The sequence below is a fragment of the Euprymna scolopes genome, chromosome 18, assembly GCF_053919585.1.
Source record: "Euprymna scolopes isolate OS-2025 chromosome 18, ASM5391958v1, whole genome shotgun sequence".
In the NCBI taxonomy this organism is placed as follows: Eukaryota; Metazoa; Mollusca; class Cephalopoda; order Sepiida; family Sepiolidae; genus Euprymna; species Euprymna scolopes.
The window spans coordinates 131,200,029-131,212,645 of NC_136499.1; the positions used below are offsets into that span (position 1 = coordinate 131,200,029).

At 35.5% G+C, this 12,617-nt stretch overlaps 1 protein-coding gene across 2 annotated transcripts in view; it reads right to left on the reverse strand.

Moving 5' to 3' along the window:
- The window catches only part of LOC145297833 (uncharacterized), a 1,294,147-nt gene that overhangs the window by 125,310 nt on the left and 1,156,220 nt on the right, over window positions 1-12,617 (reverse strand). For both annotated transcript variants that reach the window (XM_080144164.1, XM_080144162.1), the window contains one exon: window positions 1,010-1,050. In XM_080144164.1, the coding sequence (XP_080000290.1) occupies window positions 1,010-1,050 (41 nt within the window). The remainder of the gene's footprint in view (window positions 1-1,009; window positions 1,051-12,617) is intronic.

Here is a 12,617-nt window from a genome sequence, read left to right on the forward strand (position 1 = left end):
TGCCGTGTTTGGGATTTGAAAGTTGAATAATAAAAAAAAATATTCTACCTAATTTACGCCATTAATGATTACAACAGTTCCACTTTACACGCATTAACCCTTATCCTCGAGTGGCTTTCAAGCCTTGATAAGTGGTGACCTCTAAGTAAAAAAGAGACTACTGTGCTTTCCTTTATTAGAAACTTTGTCAGATTTAAGTCAGAAATAATCATTTTAGTTTCCGCATGCAACCTTCATATTAATCATTGGAATTGTCTCCGCGCAAACTCTACTTTAAAATATGATTCCAATCGTCATACGCGTACATTGAAGGTACATATCTCCAGAAAATTGTTTTTTTTTTCTATCATTTTAATTTTGTGTTGGAAAATTTTTTCCAAGTTTGGCGCCAAAACAACGATTTCCGATAAAATATTTGGAATTGAAGTTTCTTCATTGATGAAGACATAAAACACGCCCCCTCGCTAACAAAAATAATTCAAAAGACTTATTTCTCTTTTCGAAGAAACTTGTGACAAAGAAATGTAGCTATTAAAGACAGGGATACTTGCAGAAGAATAAAAAAAGGTCCATGTTAATTGACAAGTAGACGATCGAATTGCAAAAAAAAAAAAAAAAAAAAAATAGAATAAACAGATGACGTCATACGACTTTGTAGGTGAAATGTTTGTTCGTCTCCAATGGCGCCGAATGCCAATTGATACGCATCTAATTTGGTTTTTTTTTCTTCCTCTCTACTACAACATGTGGATATGGAAATTCAGGAAAAGGGCGACTTTGAAGTACGAAAATTTCGCCCAGATCTCGGATTGGCGTGAATTCATTTCGTTCTCACAGAAAAATAAAGAAGTAAAAAAACAAAAAACAAAAAAAAAAACACATCGTCTCGCTTGTCTGGTCGCGAGATTAGGTTCTTCTCGAATTGAAAACGAGGCGCCATTGGAGAACTCAGAAAAAAAGAGGGAGAAAAAGAAACCCAGCATCCCCAATAAAGAAATGAATAAATTACCTTTTTTGGTGTTCCTGATTGTTGGTTCAACGAAGAACATTCTGAAAGTAAAGGAGAAAAAAGATTAATACCAACATTATTGGATATATCATAATAAAAGTAAGCTCGTATTTGAAACGTTCATGTTTTATGCGTTCATGATTTATGAGTGTATGTTTGATACGTTCATGTTTTAGACATGTATGTTTGATACGTTCATGTTTTATGCGTTCATATTTTATACCTACATGTTTTATACGTGTATGTTTTATGCGCGTATGTTTGATACGTTCATGTTTTATACATTCATGTTTTATGCGTTCATGTTTTATGCATTCATGATTTATGAGTATGTTTGATGCGTTCATGTTTTATACCTTCATGTTTTATACGTGTATGTTTTATGTGTGTATGTTTTATGTGTGTATGTTTAATACGTTCATGTTTTATACTTATATGTTTTATACGTTCATGTTTTATGCGTTCATGATTTATGAGTGTATGTTTGATACGTTCATGTTTTATGCGTTCATGGTTTATACCTTCATATTTTATGTTTTATGCGTGTATGTTTGATACGTTCACGTTTTATGTGTTCATGTTTTATACGTGTATGTTTTATGCGCGTATGTTTGATACGTTCATATTTTATGCGTTCATGTTTTATACGTTCGTGTTTTATGCGTGTATGTTTGATACGTTCATGTTTTATACGTTTATGTTTCATGCGTATTTGTTTGATAGGTCATGTTTTATGCGTTCGTTTTATACGTCCATGTTTTATGCGTGTATGTTTGATACGTTCATGTTTCATGCGTCTATGTTTTATGCTTTCACGTTTGATACGTTCAGGTTTTATGCATGAATGATAGATAGGTTCATGTTTTATGCGTGTACGTTTTATGCGTGTATTTTCGATACTTCGTTTTTTGTGCGTGTATTTTGTATGCGTTCATGTTTTATACGTTCGTGTTTTATTCGTGTTTGTTTGAAACGTTCATTTTTTATGCGATCATGTTTTATGGTTTCAGGTTTATACGTTTATGTTTTATGCGTGTTTGTTTGATACGTTCATGTTTTATGGGCTCGTCTTATACGTTCATGTTTCATGCGTGTATGTTTGATACGTCCATGTTTTATGCATTCATGTTTTATGCGTTCAGGTTTTATACCTTCGGGTTTTATGCGTTCGTGTTTTATGTGTGTATGTTTTATACGTGTATGTTTCATACATTATGTTTTATGCTTGTATTTTTGATATGTTCATATTTTATGCGTTCATGTTTTATGCGTTCGTGTTTTATGCGTGTATGTTTTATGCGTGTATGTTTCATACATTATGTTTTATGCTTGTATGTTTAATATGTCCATGTTTTATGCTTTAATGTTTTATGTGTTCATGATTTTTACGTTTATGTTTTATGCGTGTATGTTTATACGTTCATGTTTTATGCGTTCATGTTTTATGCTCGTATGTTTGATACCTTCATGTTTTATTCGTTCACGTTTTATACGTACTTGTTTTATTTATGAATGTTTTATGCGTGTATGATACGTCCATATTTTATACGTTCATGTTTTATACGTTCATGTTTTATAAATTCGTGTTTTCTGCGTTCATGTTTTTTGCGTTCATGTTTTATGAGAACTTTTTATCTTGTTTTTATCACTTATACCTTCTCTATCTATTAATCTATCTAATATATATATATATATATATATATATATATATATATATATATATATATATATATATATATATATATTCAAGCAAATATTATTAAATGCAACGGAGACAAATTGCTTTATGATTCTCATTTTTAATCTTTCGATTTTCCGTATAATCTTTTTTGTATCAAAATCAAAAATATTAATAAAAGTTCCATAGTTGTTGCAGTCACGAACGCTTTCGATTCGTCCACGAATCATCATCAAGTAAAAGTGCAAAGGAGCGAAAATGCGAATTAAAAGTAAAAACTAAAATATACACTAAACGGCGATAAGTTAAAATATATAGAGTCGATGAAAAGACGATTAAAAATGGAGGTCGAGACCATGGGATTAATGGACTATCTCATGACGTCACTTCCTCTGGTGACGTCATTTCCGGTATGGAGTACCGGTGTCGGGTAGTCTGGCAGTTTGGCACGCGTATTGCTCCACCTGTTTTTGCCTGGAATATATGTGAATACATGTTCGTTCTTAAAAGTTATGTGCTTATTACCATTTAAGCCTATAACAATATACAAATCAGCAAGTTCGTGGACACTGTAAACAAAGTCTGTCTAATACGAACTACGCAAGACATTTTAGAACGTTACTGCTTTTCTCGAATACAATATTATATATTGTACTTATGAAAAAAGTTTTTTAATTTTTTTTTGACAATATTATTATTTTGTATTCCTGCACGTCACCAATTAAAAACGAATAAAGAAAAGTTATAAGCTTTTATACTTTTCGCATTCTTTTTTATTAATATATATATTATATATATATATATACACATATATATATATATATATATATATATATACATATATATATATATATATATATATATATATATCTAAACCACTAACATATATTGCTTTTTTCTCTATTTTCAGTATCCCAGGTTTGACTTTAATCCTGAATATTTGTCTTGTTTTCTTTTTATCTTTTTCCTAAATCTTTTTGTCAAATATACTATTATTAACCAATACTTTTTCTTATATTTAAAACGAGAAGAAAAATGTCTCCCATGAAATTGAACATTTCCCAAATTATATTTGCATATTATCTGAACTAAAAATCACGCAGCTTTTTTTTCTTCTAAAGTATACATTACTTCTAGCTAGTCTAAAGTTAATACATAACCCTAAAGGTATTACTTCTTAACCAGATTTTTAAACGAATTAAAAATAACCAGACTTTTCGACGTAGATAAATGCAAAAGTACTAGGAATGGGACAACTAAGTTAATATTAATAAATCCTTCACACCATTTTTTTTAGTGGAGAGTAGATAATACATGTGGGTGTGTTATCGGCAGCTCCAGTAACTCTCGCTTCTCCTTTTTTGTCCTTCAGTCCTCATTTCCAATGAGTGCTTTTTCTGACAAAGGGCGAAGAAAAAGCTGCTTTCCAGGTCGGTAGTACTTTGTAAACAGTAGCCTGAGATGTCGGAAAATTTCTGTGTGTCTATGTGTATCCTTGTAGTCATGTCACTAGTAAGAGTGCTGGAAGTAAACGTTTTGTCTGGGCTGACGCTATCCGCCTGATAGTCAGGGACCCGAACCTTGGATTAACCACTAAGGAGGCTATCTTATCAGCAGGTGCAAAGTACCGGGGCTGCTGTATTGCCATTTGATGAATGGATTCTGGACCATACAATAGTTTCTGCTGGGGCCTTTCGATGCCATACTAGTGGGTAATTGTTACGGCTTTATCTTATCATGTGCTACAAAAAAAATCTTGTCTTTTTCTGTCTTGCTACAAAAAATATTTCTTGTCTTTTTCTCTTTTACTTCCCCCTCTGTCCTGCTCCAACCAAGTCTATCGACCTGCTCCACAAATTCCAAAACTTTAACGTGACAAATCTAAAAAAAACAAACAAACAAAAACACTATTAAACCTAGAACCCACCCTCCAACGTAGACCCCTACTACCGGGTCTCCTTCTCCAACATCAGCAGTCTACGTTCCAACCTTCCAGAGGTTGAAACCCAATTATAGGGGACGAAACCGGGCATATTATTTCTAAGCGAAACTGGAATAGGGTCGACCACTTCCCTAGATGAGTTCATAATTAACGGATATTCTAACTTAACATCTAAATCTGACCCCCCAAATCGCCATGGGCATGGAATATGTGCCTACATCAAAGATGGCTTTCCATGTCGTAGGGATATCTCCAGAGAAGATCCTAATTCACCTTATATGTGCTTCCGGGTTGCACTAGCTTACACCACTGCATATATATTTGCCCTCTATTGTCCCCACAACAGTGGGGTTACTATCTTTAAGAGCATATCTGAGAAAATTGACCACATCCTGTCTGCTCATCCTTCGGCTAACATTCACATTTGCAATGACTTCAATGTCCATAACGTGAAATGGCTGACCCACTCAAATAAAACCGATGACGAGAGGAGGTTCTGTCATGATTTTGCCATTGCCTATGACCTCACTCAGATTGTTCACGAACCCACCCGTGTGCCCGATTCTACCGGTCAGTATGCAAGCCCCCTAGACCTTTTCCTCACAACTTCCCCTGAGCTATGTTCATGTTCAGTTCTCTCTACTTTGGGATCCTCCGACCCACTCTGTTGTAGCAGTTAAGATAAAAATGAAATGTAATAAGTCTACAGACGAACCTTTCCACTGTACTGTATATCGATACTCTATGGCTGACTGGGATAGCTTCCGTACATTCATATCTGACCTACCTCTGAATTCCATGTTTAAAAAGGATTTTTCCTCTATAGTATCAGACCTGACCGAATGGTTAATTGTAGTCATAGACCGATTCATACAATCTAAAAAATTCCAACAAAAACCTAACAGCCAGCCATTGTTCTCCCCTGAATGTGCTGCTGCTATCGCGCACAGAAATAACTTTTTCCATAGCTACCAACGTAATAGATGTACTGAGACTAAAGCTGCTTTCACGACTGCCAGCAACCACTGTAAAAAAGTAATAAGAAATGCAAGAGAACTATATGCTCAGTCCGTTAAATCCAAGGTAGCTGAGCAGCGGCTTGGTTCCCACCAGTTCTGGCAAATAGCAAACAGGATCTTGAACAGAATCGTGGGTTCTATCCCAACTATCGTCAATGGACCTGGCGTCATCTCGTCAATATCAGACAAGGCCAAACTATTTGCCAAGAACTTTGCAGCTAATTCTACCCTATGCTACAAAGGCCATCAACTCCCTGTATTTTCTCCTATAACAGACAACACGCTATGCAACATACAAATATCTGTACGTGAGGTCGCTAAGCTAACCAAGAACCTTGATTACAGTAAAGCAACTCTCAGTACAGACCAATAAGTCTCCTGTGTGTTATGAGTAAGTTGCTGGAATCCATATTAGATAAAGAAGTAGTCAACCACCGCAACAGAAACCACCTTCTTAGTGACATGCAATATGGTTTCCGATCTGCAACATTTACAGCAGATGTGCTAACGGTTATATCACATAGGATTAGTGAATCTCTTGACAAAGACTTCCTTTCCAGGGCAATTGCTCTTGATATATCGAAGGCCTTCGATAAGGTGTGGCATAAGGGTCTACTTCACAAGATTTCCAGCTACGGTAGCACTGGAAATGTTTTCTCAATCAATAAATCATTTCTCTCTGATAGGCTCATAAGAGTAGTGGTTGATGGGCAGAAATCAGAGACCCACAGTATTTATGCTGGAGTCCCCCAGGGGTCCATCCTGAGCCCAACTCTCTTCCTAATCTACATCAATGATCTCCCTAAACACATACTTAAATCATTCGTTGACATTTATGCTGATGATACGACCATGTATGGCAACACATCAAAGGCCGTAAATGACAAAGTTCTCTCTAATTCTCTCTCCTCTGATCTTGAGCGCGTTGTTCAGTGGGGGAAGATGTGGCTGGTTACAAAATATTGAATAACGTCACTTTTAATACATTCAAAACCAAGCTTCTATATTTACATCGTCAACGCTTTGATCCCAATCTGGCATCAATTGAAATGGATGGCTCTCGTCTTGGGGAGGCTCCATGTTTTGACAAGCTTCTGGGTTTGACCTTTACTCTTGATCTGAAATGGAACACGTACATCACGTCTGTTGCCAAGGACGCTGGGAAAATGGTAGGATCCTTATACCACTCCAGAAGATATTCCACTACTGATGCAATTCTCTATCTGTATAAAAGCCAGGTATGTCCAAGGATGGAGTACTGCTGCCACATCTGGGCAGGAACTGCTAAAACAGCCTATCCTGCGTTGACAGAGTACAAAATATACTTCGTGGTTTAGTGGGGAAGCTCTTTTCTCTTCCCTGCAGCCTCTCTCCCACTGAAGAGGCGTTGCGAGCCTGTTTTTTGTTTTATCGTTATTTCCATGGCAAGTGCTCGTCTGAGCTCCAATCTCTCACCCCCCCCACCAATCTTTCACGATAAACACCCGTCTGGCTGAAACTGCTGTCAATAATTTTCCCCACTCTTTATCTGTGACTAAATCAAAACGTAGATTCCATGAGCAGAGCTTCTTTCTCAGAAGTGCACGACTGTGGAACTCTCTTCCGTTCGCCTGTTTCCCACCTGACTACAACTTGGATGTCTTCAAATCCAACATAAACAAATTCCTGACAAACCGCCCCCTTAAGTAAGATACACTATGAAATCTCCAATACTAATGATTACTACAATACTATCTCATTGATTACTGTACACGCAATAACCCTTATACCTGAGTGGCCTCCGGACCTTAATAAGTGGTGACCCCCATGTAATATATATATATATATATATATATATATATATATATATATGCGTGTGTGTGTGTGTGCTTAATGTAATTCTATAGTAGCATTTACGAGTGAACGGGTTAATGAGAAATAATATTAAAATTGCGTCAATCGAAAATGATTTATTGACTGTAAACATGAAGTGCAGTATCAGAACAGATACTACACTTTGCAAGCGAGTCTAATTTCTGAGTGAAAGGAAATCATTTGGCACAAAGCCAGGAGAATGGTACTTCTATTGAAGACCAACAGTCCAAGTAATCGGATGCTGGCCTTGCTTAATGAAGCATTCAGCAAGAAAGACGACGGTGGATGAAATGAAGAATGAGGAGAACGTCTTTTGAGAAATCTCTCACGTTGAATCAAGGATGTTCGACTTATTGCCAAGAATCTGAGAATAGACGCCATATTGATTGGTATTTTTTTGGCGGGAAAATGAAACCAAGGATCGATTTTATGTTCACCAGAAATATAAATGACGTAAATATTTTTTCCAATCGGCTTCTCTTGCCTTATATTACTTATGGTTCATGTCTAGTGTTCAGAATATATATATATATATATATATATATATATATATATATATATATATATATATATATGTGTGTGTGTGTGTGTGTGTGTGTGTATGTGTGTATCATTTTCTTATTTATATTTACGTCTGGGCAGCAGTGTGAAAAGCATATCTTATTTTTCTTTTATTAATATTATTGGAATTTTTTTCCCTTGTACATATTTGTGAATTATTCCATGGATCTCGGCCTTTGGATTATTTTGGACCATCTTCCAATTACGGGATTTCCTTGGATTTTATTTGTGCAAATGGAAATTTAATTAACTTTCTTGAAGTTATATTTTTGAATTTTACCGTCGTTGGATTATTCATTTTTCACCAGACTATCCATTCACGTGTAATCACCTTTTTCTTCGCCATATTCGCTCTGCTTCACGGTTTTGTTATCAAGTAAGATTTTTTACTTTTGCTAATGCCTACCCTCTTCGAAACTCCGCGGATTAAGGACTATCCACTTATTAAGTGTTTCCTTTTCAGATTAAATATGTTTTTAACTCTTTTTCAAAGTGTTTTTAACATGTTTTATTAACTGTTTGGTCGTATATATATATATATATATATATATATATATATATATATATATATATATATATATATATATATATATAATAAAGTGCGCATCAAGTATACTTGAAAGCCAAATCACAAATAAACCAATATTTTACTTGTTTGAAATTTATAACAAAAATATCTTTCGGAGCTATACTCCATCCTCAGTATGTTTTCTTTCTTTTAATTTTTCTTTTCTTCTTCTTTTCGCACAGTTCCAACATTTCAAAATACAACCGCTGAGATACAACAGACTTTTCTTTCTCCAACTTTAAAACATGACAAGAAAGAAGAAAAGGAAAAAAGGAAAGAAAACAAGGATGGAAATATATTTATGTAATAAATTTCAAACAAGTAAGCTATTTGTTTATTTTCCTACTATTTCGTTTTGGTTTGGCTTTCAAGCGCACTTGACGCGTATTTTATTTTATTCAAATTAAATCAACGTTTCTCTATGGAAATCACACCCTTGATGATCTCTCTCTCTCTCTCTCTCTCTCTCTCTATATATATATATATATATATATATATATATATATATGGATTGATATGAAGTTTGCTTGAAACATTGTGTGAGATAGGTATGTAGTAGAGATTTAGAAGGCTATCACAATGCGAGGAATGAAATATAGTCGTTGTTGGTAAAAGAAGACGAGAACAAGTGGCGATTTACAAATCAATAAGTACATACATATATTTTATATATACATATATTTATTCAGTTGTATTGGTAAAATGTCTTACTTGTTATGTCTGCGACAATATCCATTATTAATTTCGGAAAAAAATCCCTTTTCAAATGGTGGACGTAACAGAACAATTCAAAGAATACTAGACGATGGAGCGGAAGTTGGATAGCTATTTGGGGCCTCGGAGGAAATGTGAAGAGGGGAGGATTTATGTATGTTCTAATTAGGTAATTAACATGTTTATATTTTTATTCATTTTTATTTATTTATTTTTTAGTTTATAACTTGTTGCTTAAGCGTGAGATTTTTTAAATTTTGTATGTTCTCTATTTTGTTGTCTTTATTATTATTATTATTATTATTATTATTATTATTATTATTATTATTATTATTATTATTATTAATTTTTTTTCTGCTGATATGTGGGATGTCTTGGTTTACCTAGGTCACGTAAGTCGCTAGTAGGCTGCGTCCGGTTAGCTTTTGAAGGATAAAAGTAGGGGTTGGATGTGAGAGAGGAAGAGAGGTGGGGTGCGGGGTGGTGCGCTCCCAGTCGGCTGCTGGGTGTTTAGGTTAGTACTAGAAGATAGGTGGGAAGGGGGCACTGGGATAACATTCCTTGGCAGTTGTTAATTTATTCATTTCCATAGAATTATAAGTGATAATAGATGGGGCATTTTTTCCATTTAATTCTTTATTGTTTATCAATTTATTTATGTTTGTTGTTAGTGTTATTACGATTTTAATACGTGGGTTAGCTTAAATCAAAGGCTTTTTTTAATTGGTTTATGTTACTGCAGTTAGTTTTATTATTATTATTTTTTGTTTTTAATATATACTGCTGTTTTTTACTTATTTATTAAGTTTCTTTTATTTTTATTTTTTATATATATAATTTATATGGGAGGGGGCTTGTAGTAAGGTCCTATCTGGACTGTGAGTTGGGGTGTTAACGGTGTGTAGTGGTGTACCTGTTCTAATGGGCTATGGTTGTAATGGTAAGTCTTTGATGAGAGCCGTATGTAAAATTATATAATGAATGAAGACCCGAGCTCCAGTCTGTTGTTGAGTTCTGGTCTTAATTTTGATATCAGTAATGATTCTTTTATGCGAAGATTCCCAATTTTGCGTTCTGTGGTTAAAATATCGACTTTAATAGATGTATTAGTGTTTCCGCAAATGTTGAGGTGTTTGCGGAATGATGATGCTTGTGTATGTGTGTCTTCCTTGATTCTTATGTGTAAGGGTCTCGTGGTGCTGCCCACGTAGAATTTTCCGCAGGCAGAACATTCTAGTCTGTATACTACGTGTGTGTGGTGGCAGATGGTTGCGGAATATAGGGGCAATTTGCCATTGTGCCTGGTGGTGGGTCCTCGGTGTGTCTGCGTTTAGAGAGCTTCTGTCTAAGGGATGGCCCAGAGTGGGCTAGTTGCATATTGAAACCCTTTCTTCCGTTGTGATCTTGTCGCTGAGATGGGGCATTTTAAGGAAGCAAGTATTGGTGGGAAAGCTTCTTACATTTTTTCTCGTGTTCCAGTGGTGTTTAATGACAGTGTTGGGATATCCGTTTGTCTTTAGGTGGAACGGTTTTGTGCATTCTGTCTTGTCTTTTGGCTTGCTGCACTTGTTTTGGATGCGGGTTATTTCATTCCTAGCATATCCGATAATGGCCTTAGTAGGGAGGGCCGACTTGTAGTATACAAATATACTTCGGCTGCTTTTTGGTAGAATTTTGTAATGACGGTCCCTTCATTTGATATTTTTAGGTTGAAATCCAGGAGTGATAGGGATCCGTCATCGCTTGGGTGTTCAATGGTGAATTCTATGTGTGGGTCGGTATCGGAGAATATAGCGTAGATGTTCTCAGCATCGGCGCGTGATGATGTGAGGATCAGGACATCATCGACATATCTCGAGAGGAATATGACCGAGTTGCTCGTGTTAAGGGCTCGGCGTTCGAGTCTGTCCATGTATGAGATGGCCAGTATTCCTGAAAGGCTGGAACCCATGGACAGTCCTGTAATTTGTCTGTATGTTTGGCGTTGTTAGGTGAAGTATGTGTTATCTACTGTTATAAGTAAGAGTTTGTGGATGTCTGAGGGAATGAGGCCGAAGCAGTGTAAGTTGCAGGAGGAGATATGGTTGGTGATTAGATCTACTGCTGGGTGTGCAAGTACTGTGGTGTAGAAGGCAACTACATCGAGGCTGAAGGCGTATTTACCTTGTTTTAGTCGAAGCTTATTGAAGTAACTATAGTTTGTGAACCTAGGATAAAAATTAAAAAAAAAATTAAGTGTAATTAAATTCTTTTGTTTATATGATTAATCCTTTGTATAATATTTTGATTGCGGAAATTCACCAAATTACCGATGCCACATACAAATTTATTATGTCTAAACTATTGAGCACCATCTTATGTAACTTTTAAATGCCGTTGCATACACATTCAGTCGTGATATTAAAATAATACATTCCATCCGTGGAGAAGCACCATAACAATCGCAACATTATAAGAGGATAGAATTCCCTACTTTTCTCTCTATGTATTTAGTCCTACCACTGCTACCAGTTGTTACCGGGTACTATTCTGCATTTTTATACTACATTTATATTACACCTTCCGTAACTGGATGATTACATCCATAGACATAACATATTCGTTCAGATTTCCAAATCAAAATAAATTACTTGTGCCCGACAATATTCCGGCGTTTACGATTGGCTGAAACCGGACATTCTCATATTCCTTAATGAAACGAATTTCTACATGAAGTTGCCAAAGATGGCGCCTCCGTTCACACGAGACACTAACGCTAAAAAGAACAACATTTAAAGAATATAAACCACTCAGAAACGACATTTACATATTGATAACCATATGTAACGGTGATTCATAGGTAAAAACTTACATAACTACGGGTAGATTTTCCTACATCGATTACCCACGCTTCTGTCGATATGAAAAGGACACACTACCATGCGCCACAAAGAAAAAAAACAAACTATTAAACGTTCATGAACACACAGTTAACTACTGATAGCATTCTTACATGAAACTAATGTGTGCAAGTAAAATAATTTATATACACTCACAATCTTGCACGGCAGGAAATTTCAAACCAAACTTAAACACATACATGGTTTACAAATGTAAACATGTTCGGGTGAATGTCGATATCGGATAACCCTGGCCAAATGAATGATAAAAATCGTCCGCCTCCACCAAACTTAAACATCCAATCAGAAACTAGAAAAAAGAATATAACAAACTTTGTTTTATCATTATTTCCATGGCAAGTGCTCGTCTGAGCTCCAATCTCTGGTATCCCC